The sequence below is a fragment of the Periophthalmus magnuspinnatus genome, chromosome 9 (assembly GCF_009829125.3).
Source record: "Periophthalmus magnuspinnatus isolate fPerMag1 chromosome 9, fPerMag1.2.pri, whole genome shotgun sequence".
NCBI classification, from domain to species: domain Eukaryota; kingdom Metazoa; phylum Chordata; class Actinopteri; order Gobiiformes; family Gobiidae; genus Periophthalmus; species Periophthalmus magnuspinnatus.
The window spans coordinates 20157165-20180898 of record NC_047134.1 but is presented as its reverse complement, the minus strand read 5'-3'; the positions used below and the strand labels follow the sequence as shown (position 1 = coordinate 20180898).

The 23734-nt window shown below is 37.1% G+C and overlaps 1 protein-coding gene across 1 annotated transcript in view; it reads left to right on the top strand.

Moving 5' to 3' along the window:
* The window catches only part of LOC117376380 (citron Rho-interacting kinase), a 58974-nt gene that overhangs the window by 1969 nt on the left and 33271 nt on the right, over window positions 1-23734 (top strand). Inside the window, exons 2-9 of the mRNA XM_055224102.1 lie at window positions 6230-6335; window positions 8741-8884; window positions 9880-9999; window positions 19719-19889; window positions 20953-21006; window positions 21083-21136; window positions 22275-22415; window positions 22797-22922. Of these exons, the coding sequence (XP_055080077.1) occupies window positions 6327-6335; window positions 8741-8884; window positions 9880-9999; window positions 19719-19889; window positions 20953-21006; window positions 21083-21136; window positions 22275-22415; window positions 22797-22922 (819 nt within the window). The 5' untranslated portion in view covers window positions 6230-6326. The remainder of the gene's footprint in view (window positions 1-6229; window positions 6336-8740; window positions 8885-9879; window positions 10000-19718; window positions 19890-20952; window positions 21007-21082; window positions 21137-22274; window positions 22416-22796; window positions 22923-23734) is intronic.

The window sequence follows — 23734 nt, the reverse complement described above, 5'->3', positions numbered from 1 at the left end:
ATCACAGGAGGAGAGCAGGTGAAGGTTCATCTCTTGGAAGAACAAAAAGTAATACAGGATGATGTTTTCACGCTGTACTTGAACTACATGCACCTGTTGTCTACCATTCAAAAATAAGGCATAAACAAAATGCTAAAAAAATCTTTGAGGGCTATTTCATATATATTTTATTAGTATAATGTATATGTAAGTTACTGTAATAATAACTGGAGCTCTCTTTGCAGAGAACGTGAAGACAGGACAGACAAATGCTGTGGTTGTTGTTGGTGTTGGGGTCTGTGGTTTTTGAAACTTTTACAAAGTTTTGCAAAGTTAAAAAACAAAACAAAAAAACCTTTTACTTCCTTCCACTCAATTTTGGGCACTATATTGAAAATTTTGTATTTGTTCAGATAATTCTAACCACAAAAATGTTATTTGCAAATAATATAAATAAATAAAAACAAAATCAATATGCTACTTGTTTTCTAAATCTGGATGGCATGATTCTTCAGTACACTCTTAGTAACACATTACTTTTACTGCTGTGTGTTAGACATATAGTCCTGTTAGGTTAAACAGTCCAGTTTTAGTCCTACTTCAGTGCTGGTTTAGTCCTGGGCTTATAGAAATGCAGTGAACCCTTCGTATATCAGTTCAATAAAAGCATATGTGATTTCTGGTGTGATTCTGATGTGAGAGATAGACTGCGGCTGCTGCCACTGCATATTCTCAAGTGTCATTCTCCCAATAGCCCCTTCAGGAGCCTACGCCGGTCCTACTCATCACTTTGCTTTGGAGATAATGATGGACTGAGATACTGAAGTGGTAACGCGCTTTGAATTATCACCTATCATGTCTGTCTTTTATGCTCGACCCTAAAATGCTAACATTGCATCTATGGGTCATACTGATTGGCACACATGAAAAAGAACTGTCTTGTTAAAATCTGGGGCAATCAACATCTGACTGCTAAAAGGGAAAACTAAATTATAATAAGCTCTCATTCAATTGTGATACATTTAGATTATGAATGATACTATTACAACAATATATGGTAATTTTATGCCTCCCTTAACAATAGGAAGAAGAAGATACACTCTTACTTTACACAATTAGGATGGCAATCTTCCTGATTCTTTAGATTAGCTGATTTGATTGATGTATCTAATTTAACATTAGGATAAAATGTAATACATTTTTAGCCTTACTAAAAATCTCCCAGTACAAGTCCAGCATAAATTGCATTGGTTGGGATTTTAACTCCCCTTCAGTGACTATTCCTAACATTGTAACATTAAGTAGTGTGGCTGTACATAGCCTGGAATAGCCAGTGCCCAATATAATGTGTGGGAGGGCCTATCTTTTATTAGAAGCGTAACAGAAAGATCTCATTTTGCTCCACAGCAGCCATATTTTGATTTCTGTAGGATGGTTTGAAGCCAAAGTTTTAAAAATATTCCCACATTTGTATAAGCATTCTCCTCTTCAGTCTATATTTATTAGGAAACGATGTGAATATGGAGATCCAAGAAAGCACAGTTGATATAGTAACTGGTGGGTTCTAGTTAGTCACAGTGCAGTCCCATTTTTACTCTTTTTTTAATAGACATAGTTCAAGTTTAGTCAAGTTGGTTTTTTTTTTGCAACAATGATTCAATAAAAATAATGAGACCACCATCAATGCCTTACCTGATTTTGGGCCATGACTCAGGAGCATGTTTCAGATTTAACCGTTAACCTTAGTCTCATGTAGTTGTTTCTAGTACATGGTTCTCATTGATCTTGAACTGTGATAATCCATCATGACTGGGAATCAACTGTCTGGAACAGTTCCCCATGTTTTATTAGTTATTACCCAACAAAATCCTTTTCAAAGTACTGTAAGTAAAAATGCTCATTTGTCTGCATTTATAATATACTGCATAATATAAAGGGTATGTATCTTAATTAGAAAATATTCAAATCAAGTGGGCTCTTTCATTCAAACTAGTAGGTTTAAGCATGTTGTCCGAGCATAATTACAATAGCATACAAAGCAGAAGTAGGTCTCAAATTGTCAACTTTTCGCAAGTGCATTTACTGAGTGCAATTGTAAGGTGAAAAATATGTTATAACATTGAGCACCCTTTTCTAAGATAAATAACTATATCTATCATATCTTGTCATGACAATAGCAACAAATCTGGATTCAAGGGCTTTCAAGTATGTAAAATGCTTTTGTCAAGAATCTGTGCCACTACAGCAATACCCCAACAGATTTGTGATTCAGAGCTGCCCACGGTGAGTACAGTAACCCAGGGCCCGAATGTAGAGCAACACCATGACTGGGACACAACCTCTCGCCTCCTCCTCAACAAATCTGACTCACCGGCCAAATCATTATCCAACCAACTAAATGACTACTCCGGTCACACAAGCAATGTTCCGGCACTATTTTCTGGCTGGCAATGTATCAGGTGTTAAGACTATTTTACCATTTCATTTAAAAAAGATTAGCAGCAGCGTGAATGTGAAGCCAAATAACAAATGTCTGAAAAAGAAGACAGAAAGGCGAAAGCAAATGTTTCCTGGTTGGCACCATTTTCTGAGTTTATTTCTGCTGTATGTGTTTATCAAACTGCCAAAGTTGAACAATGTGAAAAGAATCTTTTAGTGAATTGTTTATTTACAATTTAAGAAAACAATAAAAATCTAATCAAGGCTTAAATCGTAAGATAGTTTAGAAAGGATTAATATCTTTTTAACCAAGTCTAAACCCAGACTAAACCAAATCTAAACCAAGTCTATGACAAGTCTAAGCCCAGACTAAAGCAAGTCTAAACCCAGACTAAACCAAGGCAAAATCCAGACTAACCCAAGTCTATACCAAATATATACCCAGACTTAACCAGGGCAAAATCTAGTCTATACCAAGTCTAAACCCAGATTAAAGCAAGGCAAAATCCAGACTAAACCAAATCTAAACCAAATTTATGCCAAGTCTAACCCCAGACTAAAGCAAGGCAAATCCAGACTAAACCAAGTCTATACCAAATGTATACCTAGACTTAATCAGGGCAAAATCTAGTTTATACCAAGTCTAAACCCAGACTAAACCAAGGCTAAATCCAGATTTAAAAAAGTCTATACCAAGTCTAAACCAAGGCTCAGTCCCGACTAAACCAAATCTAAACCAAGTCTGTACCAAGTCTAAACCCAGACTAAACCTGGACTGTGTAAATGTGAATGTAGTGTATTGTTAACCAAGACTAATCAATAACTTTTCATTGATTAGTCTTGGTTAAATATGGTAAGTATGGACCAAATCAATACTAAACCAGGACAAAACCAAGTTTGTTGTTTACTGGTTATTGGCACAAAAACTTTAACTTAATAATCTTGACATCCCTAACCTAGATTCAACTTTTAGAATTTAACTGGCTCTGGCATAAACAAGGACCACTACCCTAAATAACTAGAAGCTGATGTGTTCCTGCTGTTTGAATGAGGCCAGAGTCATCTCCAGTTATCTGTGGTTGCTCAGAGGGAAATGGTGATTAGGGGGGAGGGCCACGCTGCATGGGCCGTTAGCTCACATCATTATGGGCCATGAACCTGCACTTTTTGGGAAACACAGCAAGATCCAACTCCATCTGCTGCATTCTCGGGGGAACATTACCCATGCACTTTATTAGTAAAGAAAAGTGAGCCTACCTCCAGGACTGTCAGATGTAAATACTGCTTTTGTTTGGGTATGCAGTTTTTGAAATACTGTATCTATATATTTTTTATAAACTTTAAAATTGTTTAAAAATTTTACTTCCTTCCATTCAATTTTGGATTTCCAAAAAATTATAAGAAATTTGACTTTATATTTTATATATTTGGCAAACTACATATATTTCATTTGTTTCAGATAAATAAATGCACTACAATTATATATGCAAGGAATTCTTTAATATATAATAAGCCAATGTTTTGTTTTTTTTCTCAATCCTGGATAAATAGCCCACTTCCACTATTTCTAATGCTACTACCACTATGACTACTACCACTACTACCACTACTACTATCACTGCTACTACTATCACAGCTGCAAAATATTACATTGGTTGTAACAGGAAGGGCAAGTGCTACAAAAAAAACAAACAAACAAATAAATCTACCAAAAATCGGACCTCTATGACCCAACCATGTGTGGACCCTGATGGTGCCCTCCATATGGGACCCTGCTTCTACACATTGTTATTTTCAAGTGCACAGGTGAACAGTCCATGTGCCACAGTGGATCACTTGGTTTTACCCTCTTGTCTCACGCCGCGCTCTGCTCAGCTACTCATGATCTGACACCTGCTCCCACACTGCTATGGGAAACTGCTGTAGAGGACTGGTCATATTCAAGGCACTAGCTCCATATTACTTCATCACATAAACCTTGGCTACTTTATTCTGAACAAGGAGTAGCCTAGAGGGACTTGGAAGCAATTGGCAGTTCTTATGTGTTTTCAGTTGATCAGGGTATTCATGCTGTGGTTGGGTCTGTGTAATCCCTCAGTTGTCACGGCAGAAATGTATTCACTGTAAAAACTTTAGTCCAGACAAAATTCAACCTTAAAATCGGGTTTAGTCCTGGATTGTTCTTTGATCTGGTCACTCATTGTGTCCTCGGGCCTGGTTTACTCTTGATTTGATCTAATTTTTTTAGGCTAGGTTTCTGATGTTGTGCCTGTTTTGTTCATAGTTTTAGTCATTTAGTTTTATTTTGGTAATACATAAATACAAAGTAATTTCTTAATAGTATCACAAGTATCACATTACATTCAAAGTTTGCATGTGATGTAAGAATATTTGAAATCTTACTGTTGTGTCTAATTAAATCAGTAATAAGCCCTGTTTTCTGGGTTCTGCAATGTTTATTATTATTTTACTTTTCAATTTCTTCTGCACCATTCACTTAACAACTGTATCATTTAGTGAGTTTAAACTCTCACACTGATGCATAAAAATGATATCTCAAGCCAAATATGTTGGCAGGCAGTGATAAATTTAATCCAAAAATCTTTAGAGACATGTGGAGAGAAAAGCAAGCAGAAATTATTTTAAACTTGATGATGGTGATTACTGTTGCTACTCCAGTGCTTCTGCAGGAATGGTAGAAGATAAAACATTAAAATAGAATGGACTATACTGTTGTTAATGGGGTTGAGTGCGTTACTGAAGGGATGAGTGGGAAGTGATGCTTTAAATAGACATTTTGTGTGTGTGGGTCTTTTTCTGCCTCTCTCTCCATCACAAAAGATGCCAAATATATCCAGCAGTGGTTAAGGAGGCAACACACTGAGCTATTTATAGCATCAGCACGACGCGAGATGAGTACAGATCTGGACAAAAGCAAAAAATGGCAGCATTGCTTAGCAACAGATATCTGATAGGTAATGGTGATATAGTACATGTAGGGATTGTGTACTTCCATTGTGTTACTGGGCAAGACACTTCACTCATCTTGCTTATGTGAATTTGTTTTCTGGAGAGGCTGAGTGTTGGAAGGTAAAAGAAAAAAGATGCATAGTATAGAAATTGAAATTCCCATGCTCTGGGGTGAATGCTCTTTCCATTGAACCACACAAACCCTATGTTATTGCATGAGTGAATTAGTATCTATCTATCTGAATTAGTGAATTTGTATCTATCTATCTATCTATCTATCTATCTATCTATCTATCTATCTATCTATCTATTCAGATAGATAGATAGATAGATAGATAGATAGATAGATAGATAGATAGACAGACAGACAGACAGACAGACAGACAGACAGACAGACAGACAGACAGACAGATAGATAGATAGATAGATAGATAGATAGATAGATAGATAGATAGATAGATAGATAGATAGATTAATAGATTAACTGATAGATAGATAGATAGATAGATAGATAGATAGATAGATAGATAGATAGATAGATAGATAGATAGATAGATAGATAGATAGATAGATAGATAGATAGATAGATAGATAGATAGATAGATAGATAGATAGATAGATAGATAGATAGATAGATAGATAGATAGATAGATAGATAGATAGATAGATAGATAGATAGATAGATAGATAGATAGATAGATAGATAGATAGATAGATAGATAGATAGATAGATAGATAGATAGATAGATAGATAGATAGATAGATAGATAGATAGATAGATAGATAGATAGATTGCCATTGCCTCTCACTGTATGCTTTTATTATCTTCCCTTTCTCACAGATAAGAGGCTGGAGCACTCTGCATTGTAAAGGAGACCATCTTGTTCTACAAAGCCAGAGCCCTTTGTGAAAGCCTAAACAGAAGGAGTCTACAGACCATGTCCCAGGTACTTTATCCAGTGTGAGTTTTTATTATGAATGAGATGTTATTGGCCTGTAATGTTCCACTGCATGGCAACTGTATATAAACTATCACACATTTGTTGAATTAAAGGAGTTTGTATTGCTCAGCAATAGAAAACAGAAAATAGAAATAGAAAAAACATGCACTACATACTTGCTGTGATCTCTTCACAGATCTGATTTGTAACTTGGTTTGGTGGTGTCATCTGTCCTGTCTCCCAGGAGACAAATAAGTTTAATACCATACAGTGAAACATTTTGCATATGCATAACATCTCTATGGTGTTGTTAAATTGTAGCTTGACATGCTTAAATATATTGCTTTTATTATACAATGTATGATGATGAACTAAAACATTTTTCCACAGCCTCTCAGAGCTAGACAGACCCAAACACATGGCATACTGGTTTGAGCATGTCTTGTATGTTGTGAATCTGGTGACTGGGTGTGAGTTGTGTTACACACTAAGTGCGGTGTGACTGTGCTCCTCCTGCTGTTTGTCTGTGGTTCCTTTTGCTCCTAATGCTTTAATGGCACCGGCTAATTCTATCAGAGTGACATCTGCCACTGCCCCTCTGTCCCAGCCTGGACAAACACACATAAACATGGCAGCAGGGACAAACAATACTAGTGTTCTGGGAATTTCAACTGTCTGGAACCATAGAGATAGAGTACACTGTATCAGTAGCAGATGTAGAAATGAGAGTAATTCAATTTAAAACACATGTTAGATCTTAGATCTTTAGATCTGTAACAGTGTGGGCTGGCATATACATAGGTTTAACTAAATACTGTTAATGTTCAATCTTGGTCTCACCAGACTGATATGTGTAGCCCTCTGAATTGAGTTCTGCACATCAGTTTGGGATAGCTTTTGCTGAAAGTGATCAGAACCAATGCTTGGACCGTTCAAACAAAGACTTCACATTGATTAGTTGAAACCTCACAACAGTGGAACAAGCCAAAAAATCAAACTTTAATTAAATCCACTAGAGAGAAAAGCACAGATATCTTACATGTCCACAAACGGACAAAGAGCTCCCCTCTGCACATTTTTCAGAATCAAAATAGTCAGTATTTCTACTAAAATAGATCATCTGTCAGCGTCGCCATGTTTGTTTTGATTTTTTTGGCGTGGGCTTTGGCCAATCCCACCACCAATCACCACATCAACAATCACATGCAAGACGGATTTTTAAGACTTTGTGAACTCACAAAGAGAGTTCATCTTGCTGGATGTAGTTCATAGTTACTTTTAGGAATCAAATTGTATTGTTTACTTCTTACTTTACTTGCTTATTCTGAGAATAAACATCACAATTTTATTTTTTGCAGTTATTGACACCATGATCAAACAGCAGTTGTCTAATAGAACAACATATCTCTTGTATGAGACCAGATAAATGAAAACAAACTTTCTGAATCAACAAGTCAGGTTAATGTGGCACAAACAGTAGGGCTGTAGTCCACAAAAGAAATTTGTGTTAGACTAAAGACATGACATGTGCATCGATTAAGCAACTACCGGTAAAAGGGGCCATGGCGCTGGCCAAATCTTTCCAAAGCAAAGTTATTAGAATCTCACGCAATACAGAGAAGTACTAGTAAGCAGCATCTTCATAAAGGAAATGAAAATGTTCAGTCATTTTCAAAACTCTAGCTACCTCACTCTGTTTCATTTATTATTTTTATTGCTCATAAATTTGCATAATAATTTAAAAAAATTAGTCGACAAATAAAATATTTGGTTGACTAAGGTACTATCATCAATATATATATATACAGATGTGATAAGTAATTTATTTTGCTATATGTAAATATTTGTTAAGCTCCAGGATCAATGTACAAAAGCAACCACATAATTTTTGAAGCTATGATGTGAACAGGGGTGGGTTAATATAAGTTTTTCTTCTTCCCACTCCTTTTCGAGAGATGTGCTTTTCTTTTGTTTAAATTGTACATGTAGTAAACATGATTATTCTTTTTCTCTTGGCACAAACTTGAAATAAAACCAATCAATAATAATATATATATTTTTTTTAATTACTGAACTAACTTGACCAAAATAAAAATCCACATAAAAAAGCACATCACATTTAGGTTTACTCAGTATAACTATAGACTGAATTGTGCTTCAAAAATGTATACTTTTTTAAAAAAAATTCTCACAAATATGATTCACCTGAATATCACGATTATCAATTAAGCAATACATGCAGCCATCACTATCCCCATCCCCTTACAGAAAATAGAGGTTGGTAATGATTTGATGTGTGATCATTTCAAAGAATTTTTGTGTATTAATATTAATCATTGCCACATTTTGTCTTGCCACATTTGCCACATTTTGAAACAAACAGCATTTTAGTTGTTTGTATTTTGTTGCAGGTGGAGCAGGAGATCTCTCTGGTCCAGAGGAAGATGTCCGACCTGGAGTCCGTGTTACAGCAGAAGGACATTGAGCTGAAGGCTTCAGAGACACAGAGGACCATTTTAGAGCAGGACCTGGCAACCTACATCACAGAGTGCAGCGTGAGCCTTCCCACATTTTATTCACCCCCCTTATTGAGAACAACATGTATGTAAATGTTATGGCATTGACCTAACCACACGGAAAGCATATGGAGAACTACAGGGGAGAGAGCACAATTGCATTAGGAATATTACGCCTGATTAACTTATTTACATAAAGACCCATGCTGTGTGCTCAGTGACGTCAATTGGGAGATATCATTGCAATTCACAGAGTGCAATCAGACAAAACCAAGTGATTTTTATTTATTATTTTTTTTTACTCTATTCCTGTTATTTTCAAACAAAACAGCAGCTGTCAAACATCACTGTTGTACTATAGTGGCACATGCAGAGCTTTGTGGGTGCCCAAGTTGTTGAAAAAGTGGCTAGCATTTATGCTTTGCTTAATGGCATGCTGTTTTATTTCACATTTCTAATCAGAATCTTCCTCTTGGCAGTCTTTCTCCACAGGGTGTAACTCATTATATGTAAACGGCAGCTATAAATGTTATGGAATAGAAAGAATTTGCAGGATCTTTCGAGTTGTCATAATGTATTAGATAAGCATGAGTGGCATATTATGGTGTTTTTGCTAACACTAGTTTCAATGTAATTATTTAAGCAGCCCTTTCACCTACTGATAGTTTCAACAGGTTTAACCTTTCTGTCTGTCAGTGATCTAAGACTGAGCTCAGTGAACTGAATCTGAAAAATGCAAGTCCAAATGATTTCTGTGGACTGTGAAATATGTACCGAATGATCTGGAAAAGCAGGTTATCTGAAGCATTTTAGATACAACAGATGTTTTAGATGACCATTTTTTGTATAATTAGCAGCTCACTACTCAAAAAAATTTGGGAACAACATCTGCTTTAAATGAAAAACACTAACAAAAAAATCCTGGATGACACTGAACCTCCTCTGATTACACTGAATTCAAGCCTTTCTTTTTTTACTTTATGTATTATTGAAACTAAAAAGCATTCTTTGTTGTTGTTTCATTTTTCATGTAGAGTCTGAAGCGCAGTTTGGAGCAGGCCAGAATGGAGGTGACACAGGAAGATGACAAAGCCCTTCAACTTCTCAACGACATCCGTGACCAGAGCAACAAGCTTCAGGAAATAAAAGAGCAGGTACCAGCACAATACATGGAGACTTATTTAATACAAACACTACATGAGGAAGAACACAAATCAAGTTAATATCAGTGTCTACATATTTACTTTAAATAGATATTAATTTTGAAGTTAGTGAAATGTCAATATGAGTAGGAGTAGTAGAATTGTGCAAAAGGAGTTTTCTGCCAAGACTGAAACATTTGGAGAACTTTCAGAGTCAACCCTATCAGCTGTGTTATAATCATAGGTAGAATTATTATGCAAAGGAAACTTTTTGATACCACATTATAATAATTACAGCTTGGTCAGTATTAATAAGGCATGAAAAGGCTTTATTCATAAAACAGGCATGAAAAGGCTTTATTCATAAAACAGCTAAATGTGCTGTACTAACTTAATTCTTCACGTAGAAAAAGTTATCTTCTTTGGTTTCCTCAATCACAAAAAGACACAAACTCTTCTTTTCAAATCGCTTTTCCTCTGTTTAATATAAACAGAGGAAAAGCTATTTACAATTACTATAATATTGTAGTGCAGATTTAGAAAATGTTAATTACAACTTCTGTACAGTGGAGTCAGTTGAAACATCTAATTTTACTGATCATGCTGTCCTGTAAACACACCTTCCCTGTAGCAAAGCCATTGCACTCCTATAGCTTGCTTCATGAATATACCATGCATATTTGCATCACTTCTAACAAGTATCACACCAGTATTCCTTCATTATAAAAAGTATTTGTGAAAGATGTGACTAGTTTGCACAGTTGGTAGGGCTGCAATATTAATCACAATCAAATAGGTAGACAGCAATTTAAAAAATATGATAATTTGAAACACAAACAATAATATAATATTATGTTTTATTCTTCATGAAAGTGCTAACAGTAGTTTAGATTTGTACAAGCATGTTCTAAAATGTGATTCTGGTATGAGTTTGCCAGTTGATATTTCAGTTTTTTAGTCAGTTCTTCTGGACGCTTTTAAAATGTGAACCTTGAACAGAATTCTATTAAAACATAAATCACAAATTTTGCAATTGCAATGCTCATCAAAAAAACACATTTTTCCCAAATCATGGAGCCCTATTGGTCAGGTATTACTAATTTAATACATTTATTTTAATGAAAATCAACTCTATGGAAATCTAAATCTAACTCTATGAAGTATTTGATGCTGCTGTTTACATAATATGACATGTATGAAGTTGGTTATAGAGACATCCCAAAGTTAATAATGGCCTTGTTAAAGCAAGCTGCAGATTCACCATAGACAATTATGCTTCTGTTGCAATGTATATTGTGAAGTACATACGCTAGCATTCATGTCGCTTAAGTGACTAAGCTGCCAGCTGCTAGAATAAAACTGACAGACTCTAAAACATGAACACAGAGTGATACAGTAAAATCTCTCTTCTGGCATTATGCACCAATTTTTATAAAAAGGTAATAGAAAATGAACCTGTTTTCTCAGCCTACACGAGCTCTGTTACCAAGCACCCGATACATTGTGCAACGGTTGCTGTGGAGACTGGAGTCCTATACCTACTAGAGGAGAGAGAGAGGAGGCCAATGCAGTGGGCAGGCGGTCGTGACAAGCTCTGACTATAACAGGACTGTGTTTTTGACCATTACTTAATTCAAGGCGAATGACACTTACGACACAGTGGCATCTGGCACCAAACACCAAACACACATTTTATTACTACTACTACTATGTTGTGGCTGATAGACCGGTGGTTACTCAGTCAAATTTGTGTAGGATTTATGTTAATGGCAAGTGTCTATGTAATTAATCATGTGTAGTAGCATTGGGTTTTGCTTGTGTAAGGAAACCAGATTGTGAAAAAAAATGTGGCACAGTGGTTAGCGCACTTTCTGTCTTCATCTGCAACACCACTCCTTTTACAGTGAGTCCTCTACAGCTTTCTCCCACCATCCAACTAGAATTATGCCTATTCAAATGTTAGCTTTTAATTAATTTAACAGAACTACTTTGTAACTCGCCTTTTCTTGCCAAGAGTCAAACTTAGTATTAGAAATTTTCTGGTGACATGATAAGGCACTCTCTACTTTCCATTTGCTAGACCCATTGGCTTTTGTCCAGAATTTATAAGGCTCAGAGTTGGTCTCACAGACTTCAAATTGTCGGTTATGTTACAATATTTCAAAACATGGATTTCTAATCTAGTTTGGACAGTCTTTTTTAAAAAATGACTGCGTTATAGAACACTATGCAGTATTTTGGTGGTGTTTTTATTCCAACAGCCACAATGCTTCAACAACCACAGTGGACTAGAATATGATATGATGCTATTGAACTGTAAAGCAGACACACTGAGATGCCCATCAGAGACTAGGGAAAGATGATGTGAATTAGAAAAGCGTATCAGGGGAGATTTGACAAACTAAAATTAGCTTGTTGCCAAGCAGTTCATTTAGTCAGTCTTTGGTTGGTTTCTTAATGGTATAGATTTTTGATTTCCTCTACTTCAGATTTACTATGTAGGATAGGACCAGTTTCTCTCAGGTAGGACTGAAGGTAGGACTTAGATGAGACACAATTCCTCATCCTCAAGATAAGTTTTTGACTTAATTTATAATTAATCCATTGTTCGATCTAGTCCACAATTTTGGCCCTGCAATTTTTTATTTATTTCATTTTTTTGTCATTGTAGCACAGAGGTGTAACTCTGTCCAATCCAAATGTAAACAAATGTAAAAATCTCTTGTCCCATCTTTGACAGTAATTAGAATAAAGTGAATAGCAACTTTTGATGGTGTAGTCTAATCTGACCATCCCTATGATCCTCATACTCTCAATAACAGCACTCAAACTATCAAAGATTTCTCTAAAATCTATTAAATATTTAAAATGCCTGTGCCTAATCCATTTTGGCTAATTTACCATGATCAGCTTAACTCCTTTTACCAATTGGCTCTATTACAATCAAATTAGTTACAAACCGTTTAAGGCCATTAAACTGTATAACCTCTCAGCTGGAATGTTTTGACAAATTGCATCATTTTTGGTTGCTTATTAAGGCTAAATTGAGATGTGACAAAGCCAGTAAAACAGCCACACCACAGTCTGGGTGAATTGTATTGTGTGCTCCCTGTTGCTGTCTCTCAGTGGGGCTTTCCTTGCTAAATCCAGCATTTCATCTTGGGCAGCATCTGTCTCCCACACGGCACTCATGTGACTGCTCTGTTTATCACTTTTATGGAGAAACATGTCGAGCTAGATCCACACAGACTCCACAGGGCAGACAGTGGCTTTCGGTTTAGACACAGCTTTTATTTATGTACCAACTATCAGGAAATCAGGAAAGAGCCTGGTGTATAACTGGGATAATGGGGCTGACTACTTACATTATAGTTTTACCCTGTACTCCACCAAGGCCTTGGTGCTTTTTGTACCAGTAAGACATTCACTTATATTCACACATAAACCAAGTTTATAAAAACAGTCAAGTCCAATAGGTTGCGTTCACAATGACAGAATACCTATAAAGTTGAGCTGGAGGGCAGGTCAAGATTGTGGTGGAATTTGCTGTTTAAATGTCAGATTGCAGATTTGTTGACCAGGTTTATGGTTAATAATGCTGTTATTATTAGACTAAATGAAACAAAAACTGGCACAACGTTCACAAATGTCACATTTATTTACTTGTTTGAAAGTTAAATTAGTTTCAAGCATTGTTTTTGTGTCCATAGATAAGTAGTTAGAATCAGGTACTGAAGTGATTTACTAAGTGCTATTATTCCGCCTCTGTAGTCGGTCTAATTGTGTTTTGTTTAGTTATGTCAGACAGATTTGCCCTGCTGTTCTACTGTGGTTAAACAATTTGAACATTATTTTGACCATGTCTGATGCTGTCTCCTTCGCTAACAATATCCTCCCACTGGAAACACCGGGATGCTACTTTGTATTATGGTGAGAGACAGCCTGCTATGCCCCCTAACCCAACACAGAGGTTTAATTTTAATCTATTAGCCTATGACTAATGACTACTTAAGAGACACACGCACTAAGTGGCTCTGGCTTATCAAATCTTAACCCTGTTCAGTCCTTTCCTACATTGATATTCTGTAGCCATGCATTCAGACATGCTTTTGATCTGTGTTCATCCAAAGACTGGCCATTCAGCTATTTTGTATTTTGTTGACTCACACAAAAGAAGATTTATATAAATGTATTTTTTATGGTACATTTATGTTTTTTTTCTACTAATAACTGATACACTTGAGTTTGAATAGCAAGGCTATGTTTCACCACTGATGCCTTCACCTTCCAGGCCTTCCTCAGCTCTTCTTTGAGCACCTGGTATTTCTCTAGTTCCTTGTGTTTCTTTTTCCTGATGTTCATGTCACTGGGTACTGCTATGTCCAGCACAACGGCTTTACTCTGTAGTTAATCCACCACCACAATGTCTGGTTGGTTCTCCATCACCATTTTGTCAGTCTGTATCTGATTCTGCACTACCTTTGGTGTTTTCCACGACCTTGGGGTTTCCAGTCCGTACTCTGCACAGATGTTTCTGTACACTATGCCCACCACTTGGTTATGGCGCTCCATGTATGCTTTCCCTGCAGCATCTTACACCCTGCAGTTATGTGCTGGATTGTCTCAGGGGCCTCTTTGCACAGCCTACACCTTGGGTCTTGTCTGATGTGGTAGATCTGGGCCTCTGTCCCTCTGGTGCTCAAGGCCTGCTCCTGTGCAGCCAGGATGAGTGCCTCTGTGTTGTCCTTCAGACCAGCTTTCTCGAGCCATTGGTAGGATTCTTGACCTCAGCCACTTCAGTTATGATTTGGTGGTACATCCCATGTAGGGGCTTGTCCTCCCATGATGGTACCTCCAGCACTTTGTGGGTGTTTTGATAATTCCTGGAAGCTAACTTCATCCTGCTTTCCAGAAGATGTACTCTGTGCAAAGGATGTTGTGAAATGTTTTGAAAGTGAATGTCAAGATGACCCTTGTGAGAGGAACCAGATGCCAGATTGAGCTCAGATCCCGTCTCACTCCCTTCTATGGTCAGAGTCAGGTCCGGTGTTAGAGTTGCACCAAATGGTGTCAGGTGGGTGGACAGTCCGAGGAAGGGGTGGAACCTCTATTCGAGTAGATCTAATAAAAGTGACAGCCACACCCGAATCTGGGGCTTTGCTGGGGCTTTACTGGGGCTTCTGGGGTTTTGTTGGGCATCTTTAGATTCAGAGCCACTTGTTTCTCACTGAACTGGTCTGGGTCCTCTCAATTGGGTCTAACGAATGAGACTAGCTAAAGTAATTTCTGTTCATACTCAACACTTCAATAAACCTGTGGAACCTTATTTCTGGACTCGGCTTCTTTCGAGAGAAAGCACCCACAACTTCTTCCTCTGCACGCTACTGTCTGAGACATTCACTGATCACATCACCTGTTGAGGCCTTGTCACTGATGTACATATAGATCTTGGATGTTTCATCCTGGACTGTGGCTCTCACAAACACTAGTCCTCGGCCTCCTTCCTTCCTGTGTACAGCCTCAATCTTATGATGGGTATCTGATTACTGGCAGGGCGTAGGTCTTTATTGCCAGGTTCTTGTTCTTGATCTAACTTCTTAGGACTTGCCTTACTTGTAGGAGGTATTTGGCCGTGGCCGCTTTCCTTATTTCCTCTTCAAGGTTGCCATTTGCTTGTGGGAAACCAAGGTGCTTATAACTGTACTCAATGTCTGCTATTGTTCCTTATGGGAGTGAGAGCCCTTCTGTGTGGAGCACCTTTCCTCTCTTTGTCACCATCCGACTACACTACTCAAGCCCGAATGACATTCCAATGTCTGTGCTGTAAATTCGGGTGATGTGGATCAGTGAGTCTCACTGATGTCTCGCTCATTTTTGCAGCTTGATGTCATCCATGTAGAGGAGATGACTGATGGTGGCCCTATTCCTGAGTCAGTATTGATAGCCAGTGTTGTTGATGATTTGGCTGAGGTGGTTCAGACCTATGCAGAACAGCAGTGAGGGGGATTGGGGGATTTCAATATAAACTGGGAGGAAACTTCAGGTAGAAAAAATCTTAAAAGAGTAACTGACAAATTTGATCTTGTCCAGATGATCAATGGACCCACAAGAATCACCACAACAAGCAGCACTCTGATCGAGTTAATATTTACCAACCGACCTGAGAGAATAGTTAAATCTTATAACATGTTAGCTGGCCTTTCTGACCACAATTTGGTTCTTGTGGCCAGAAAGCTCTCGAAAAAGAGGTTTAATTTTTCTGTCAGGAAACATGAGTTTGTTGGAATCCCAAAAAATAGACAGGAAGAATTTAAAAATGCTGTTCAGCAAATTGACTGGGATCAGGTATTACAGGGAAGTGATTGTGAAAGGGACTGTGAATGTTTTGTAGAAACACTTGAGAGAATAATTAAAAACTTTAGATCCAAACTCAAACGTAAAAATAATAAAAACATACTACCCTGGATTAACTCTGATATGCTGAAATTAATGAAAGAGAGGGATCTTGCATTAAAAAAGGCAATCAAAAGTGGATCGCTAAAAAGGAATAAAGTAGTAAAAAACATACGGGAGGAAAAAGCAAATTTTTTCTTGACTTTAATTAAGAATGCAAAAGGGGACACTAAAACAATCTGGAATCAACTGAAAAAAATTGTAGGACAGGATACAAAAAGCAAAAAACATTTAGAATTGAAGATAAATGGACAAATTACAAATAATGCACAGACAGTTGCAGATGCCTTCAATAATTGTTTCATTGACTCTGTTTCCAATATTGCCCAGTGTTTTCCATTTAATACATTAAGTGCTTGTCCTATAAATGCATCAGAGCCCATTTTTAGTATAAACAGTGTCACAGAATCAGAAGTCTCACAGACAATAAGTTCACTCAAACCTACCAGAACAAAAGACATAGTTGGCATAGATACATTTATGTTAAAAGAACTCAGCTCCAACTTAATTACTCCATTAACCAACATTCTCAATCAATCAGTGTCTGAGGCAGTATTTCCAAGTAAATGGAAATCATCAGCTGTAATCCCAATCTATAAAAACGGAGATATATTATTACTTTCTAATTACAGGCCCATCAGTATCATACCCACAGTGTCCAAAGTCGCAGAGAAACTCATTGCCCAACAGATTATAGTACATCTCAACACCACATCATTTTCACTTCATCCCATGCAGTTTGGTTTCAGAGCTCAGCACTCAACAGAGACGGCTAATTGTTATTTTATTGAAAATCTCAAAGATTTACTGGATAAGGGTGGTGTGGTTGGTGCTGTGTTTCTCGACCTGAAAAAAGCTTTTGACACTGTAAACCATAAAATATTATTCACCAAACTGACCAAGTTTAACTTCTCCTCACATGCAATAAAATGGATAGAATCATATTTATCAAATCGATCACAGTCTGTCAGAATGGATAATTACCACTCCCCTCCCCTCCCTCTGTCTACTGGTGTCCCGCAGGGTTCCATTCTAGGTCCATTGCTTTTCTCTCTGTACATAAATGACCTCCCTTCAGTCTGTTCCAATGTCTGCATTCAGATGTATGCAGATGATACAGTCATTTATGCACATGGTAAAAACACAACTCAAGTAGCTGATAAACTCACACAATCCATGGCCCATGTCTCAGAATGGTTAAATCAGTCCTCCTTAAAGCTCAATGTAAATAAAACAGTAGCAATGTTCTTTTCTAAATCAAACATTACAAGTATGAGTAATCAGGCAGATATTTTTGTGGCAGGGGAAAAAATACAAGTTGTGTCAGATTTCAAATATCTTGGGGTCCTAATTGATTCAAAACTAACATTTAAATCACAAATCAAAAAAGTGTGCAACGGTGTAAAGTTTAACTTGTCCAATTTCAGATTCATTAGGTCACATTTATCACTGCAGGCAGCTAAAATGTTCATGCATCTTTTCTCACATAACATACTGTCTTACAACATGGTCACAGGCAAACAAAACAACACTAAAACCCATTGGATCATTATACAAACGGACAATCAAGATTCTAGATAAAAAACCTTCAAGACATCATCATTGCACCATTTTACAGAAGCATAAACTATTAAGTTGGGAGAATGTCATCAAGTATTCAAAACTCTGTCTAATATATAAAATTATTAATGGTCTGTCATCCCCTCCACTCAATCAGTTTGTGAACACAAGAACCAGCTCTCAGAGGGTCACATGAGGGTCTGCCCGAGGAGACTGTATTGTTCCTCTGAGGAGAAGTGTCTTCAGTCAGAGTGCCTTTTCAGTTACAGCTGCACAGGACTGGAACTCGGTCCCTCAGAACATCAGAGAAATAAGCACCTACATTCTGTTCAAAAAACATTTAAAAAACTGGTTCATAACACATCAAACATGTCTGCATTAACATTACTAATGACTCCCCCCTGACTAACCAAACACTTGTGTTTTCTCTTAAGTTGGATGTTGTGGAATGGCTGTGGACTGTCTGTATAATGCCTGTGTTTTGTTTGTCCTTTCTGAACACTTTTGTTTACAGTGTTTGTTATATCTGTTTTTAATGTTTTTTCTATACTATATTGTAATTTTTACTGTATAATATTTTTACTCTTGTTTTTAGGGAGACAGGTTTGCCATCTGTCCAGGGACAACAGATGAAAAATAGCCTTTTGGCTAATTCTGGTGCATTTGCAGCAATGCTATTAATGTACACTGTCCCTGTCAAATAAACCAATAAATAAATAAATAAATAAAAGTGTTTCTCATTCGTATATGCCACATTTGATGGTCACTTGTGCACGTGGCTTGCCATTGGCCTCAAAGGTGGTTTTCCACAACCTCATCAAGTTTGCAATGAAGGCTCTTAGAGTCTCTGTAGATTTTGTACAGCTCCAGGCATTCAGTAATCCCTGTGTGTGGTATTGAGTCGTATGGTTTCTTTTAATCATTCCAGGCAGTGCACAGGTTGGTCTGACGGGTTTTTGGCAGCTACCAGGAGCCTACCAGGAGCTGGTGTTTGGCTCCCCTGGTATCTTTACTCATGCCCTTCTGTGCTTTGCTCATGTATTGATGCATGTGCCCACTTATCTTAACCATGATGATGCCTGACATGAGCATGTTGTGGAGAGGCAGGTTATTATTGGCCGATAGTTGGATGCAAATGTACCATTTGAGGGATCCTTCTGGATCAGGATCGTATGCTCTTTGGTTAGCCATTCAGGGTAAGTCCCATCCCTTTGCAGCTGGTTCATTTGTGTTGCCAGATGTTCATGGAAAGCAGTGTTTTTTTTAGCCAGTAGGATCATGTCAGGGCCTGGTGCAGTCCAGTTTTTCGTACATGAGACTCTTTCCTGGATGTCTGCCACTGTGATGGTGACTGGATTTTGTAAAAGGAGGTTGCTGTGATCTTCTCTCAGAGCCACCAGCCACTGTGCATAGTTATCTGATGCCGCATTCTCCCTATTTATTCTCTATTTATCTATATATATATATATATTGAGGCTATTAATGCCAATGCGTTTTTTTCTGTACTGACCTATGGATTTTATGAATTGCACTTATTGTACAAGTGACTGCAATGCATACATTTTGGATTAATTTCATTATTCTGTTATCCGTGTTGTATATGCTTGTTTAATTTCCCCCTGTGGGACTAAAGAGTTTATCTTATCTTAGCTTTATTACAGCAGTATTGGTTTTACATTAGCCCAGTGGTCCCCTGACTGTCCAATCCTGCCTTTTAGGAGTACCATGCTCAGCTGGAGGAGATGCGTGTCTCCGTGCGACAGTTGGAGGAAGACCTGTCTGCTGCTCGTCGTCGTAGTGACCTGTACGAGGCAGAGCTCAAAGACTCACGGCACAACAGTGAGGAGCTGAAGAGGAAGGCTACAGAACTACAGCACCGCATGCAAAAGGTTTGTACAACAAGAGCCACTTCTGTACAACAGGGTGGGTGTGCAGGGTTGGTAGGGGGTGGAGGGAGGTCAGTGGGTGAAGGGACATGCAGTTTGTGGCTGGACGCTTGTTGTTGTTTTTCCCAACACAATAAAGATGTGTCTGTAAAATATATATGTGTGTGTGTGTGGGGGGTGTGGGGTGTGGGGGGGGTGTGCGTGCGTGCGTGTGTGTGTGTGTCAGTAAGTGTTGCAGTTATGATTAGGTTTGTTTTACCTACTTTGCCACGTACTACTATTTTAGTGCAAGCACAGAGTGTATGTGTTAAGATAATGAGTTTAATAAGACCATGAATTGTATGCAATGAAAAAAAGGTTTATGTAGGTCTAAACTACAAGATTATCAAGTTTTATTATGTTATAAGATTGTTTTTTTATGGTTTGCAAAGGACATTTATCTTTGTTATTATTATATTTGCTAAATGTGACTATTTAAATTGTAATTTTCTTTTGACTGCAACATTTGTGGAGCTTATCCAAGAAATAGACAATATCATCAGTTACAAGTCCAAAATTTAACAACATTTTTGGTAGCAATTTAGAAGACAAGCTGGCCTGCCTAGATATAATAATTCAGTTATTGTTAATTTGATTGTTTTATCCAAGAATAGTTTAGATAATGATGTTTTATGTAGTTTTACTCTCCAATTCCATAATGCATCCAGTTTCTACCTCTTTGTTGGCACCAAGCTGAGAAGCTGAATTATTTTGACTATTTAAATCATTGTGCATATAGGACACAAATTATTGAATCAAGAGCACAGGATAGCTGGTAGATTTGAATGTTTTGGATGCTAGAACATGATATAGTGTGAATATAGAAATTATACAGTTGTAAAAATGTGCTTGTTAGTTCGTGCTAAAATATTTAACTGGGGCAATGGTTTATTTGGATGAATAATGCTGTCTAGATCCATGCTATAATTACACATTATTACACTAAACCAAGCCAGTTTCCTCATTCATTTTACACTGCAAACATCATGAGTTAACACACTTTTAAACTTAATATGTGTATTTTCAGGCCAAAGAACAAGGCAAGTTGGAGGCAGAGGAGGTCATTTCCAAGTTAGAAAAGGTACAAAGCCAGATTATAACCACAAAGTAACTGTTTTAATCTATGCCCATTAAACTATTGTTTTGCTCATTTCTAGACAAATGCAGAGCAGCAGATAAAAATCCAGGACCTCCAAGAGAAGCTGACCAAGGTAGGGTGCTTTTGTTGCCTGAGAAAATGAATATTTTAAAATCGCGCTTTGTAAAACTCACTCAGAAAGCTCTAACCTCAATGACCTTCTCTTTCCGTTTAAACAAGCCGTTAGAATAAAAACAACTGATTTAACCCATTTAAAAGATAATTTCAGTCCAGGGAGTTTTGGCCTTGAAATACTTTTTTAATCCATTGTGCCGAATGTACCCAAAGCTTTTCAGATATTCAAAGATGACGAAGCCCACATTTTGGATAAGCTTGACTCATAGCTATTTCACATGGAGTGATTTATTTAGGCAGATTCACAGATGCTATTGCTATTTGCATCTACATAAAACCTGTGCGAACTGCGTGCAGAGCAAAAATTATACTCTGTGCTTAGAGAAAATAGCAACATTTTGTAGGATTCAAATCTGTGACGAGATTTATCACCATTTGCATAGATGTATCTTGCACAGTAAATTATAATCCTGACATAATACATATGCAAGCTTTTTCAGGGACAAAGCAGTTTAATAAACGATAACATTATTTTATCTCATGTTAAGACAATCTTTCTTCCGGGTAGGACTGTATCCAAAGAAAAGTTATTTAATTTTCTATTAGTACTTCTCCTCTCATCGTTAACACATTGCGCAGTTTGACTAGGCCTTTTTTCTTTATGTACTATACTTGACTTTATACTTCATTCAGTGTTAATTTTGTCAACAAAAATATATTTGTCAAATGTTGCTGACTGAAACTAAATAAAAAGTAACCATAATGGCTACAACTTTGACTAAAAGATATTTTTCTAGACAAAAACTATATGATATGTTCTTTGATAACAAGTACCTATTTCCTCCGAATAATTAAAAAACTACACATACATTATTGAAAGGGATGAGACTTGACTCCACTTTTCAATTTTCAAGCTCCCAAAACAGACATAAACAAACATCCAAGAAACAAGTTAAAATAATTATAAATTCTGTTTATTATGATAAAAAAAAAAAAAAAAAAAAATTTGGTTTGACTAAAACTATGAATTTTGTTGACTTTAGTAGATTGACTTTTTGTCTATTAAAATCTCAGACTAAAGACAAACTAAAGAAAAATGTTTTTGTGAAACTGAGCACTGCTTGACTGTTGTGCAGGCCCTTAAGGCAAGTGCTGAGGCAACAGAGCTGCTGCAGTCTGTGCGAGTGTCCAAAGAGCGCATCGAGAGGGACCTGGAGCGTTTGCAGAACAAAGAGGACTCCAGTGACAGCCTCCGTCGCCGGCTCAGGGAGACAGAGGTACAGCTGTGGTGCAATCAATCAGCAGGCATTATAAAATATGAAATACTAGATAATATTCTTAAATGTTGCAATATGTACTTGATAATACAGTAAATAATTACATTAAAACTAAATTGTAAATGCTTTAAATGTTTTTTAAAGTTCAAAAACAGTGTAAACCTACAACAAGGCAAAGTATGGACTGAATAAATCCAATCATGTGCAGTCTGGCTTTAAAAAACAACAACAAAAAAACATTTTTTCTAAGATTCAGTTAATCTCTAATGGGAGACCTTACCACTAGTGATATATTTAATTTGGGTTATGTGTATCACAGGTAGCCCTATTGGGATATCTGTGATATGACTAATAATATGATCTGCTGTTCCCTGGCTGTAGGATGGGAGGAAGACTTTGGAGAACCAGGTGAAGAGGCTTGAGATTGTGGAGCGCCGTGAGGCTAAACTCAAAGATGAGATCCAAACCAAAGGCCAGCAGATCCAGCAGATGGCAGATAAAATCATGGTGACTCACCTCTGCTTTTTGTTGAGACACTGGAGGAGGGTCATACAGGTCATCAGTGCGACATGACTGACTTTTAAAGATAACAGAAAATTGTAATGGTAATATGTTGTAATCAACATATCTTAATGAGACTTTTTTTTTTTTTTTTTTTATTATTTGTCTTGGGCAAATAGACATCTTCTCTCTTGCATAGCCTAGGCAGCCACAATCAATGTCAATCAACACATGATACAAGAGACAAGGAAAAATAAACAAAAACAGACAGCAAAACACACACACAAAAAGAATATCTCCGATTGCCCAAAAAGGAGTGGGAAGAAGAAAACTTATTTAATCCCACCCCCTCTGCTATTATTTCTTAACTTTAGCATACTTTACTTCCTTTCCATGATTGTATTACATGATTACATTGGGGACTATGAGTTAGTCTCATACAACTTAACTGTTACATCATATTGGATAAGGTGCCAACAATGGTAAGGAAAGTTATTAATACCAACAATGGTAACGGACAGTAAATACCAACAATGGTAATGAACAGCAATACAGCAATAGTAATGGACAATAAATACGACAATAGTAATGGACAGCAAAATACAACAACGGTAATGGACAACAAATACCAACAATGGTAATGGACAACAAATACCAACAATGGTAAAGAAATGGTAGATACAAAGCCAGCATTACAAGATTACTGAAATTATATTAAGACTCTTCCTCTAGATACTGCGACCAGATCATATTTTTATATCGATGCTTGAACGTACTGATACTATGGCATTGCTTGATGTGTATATCCAGACTGTTCC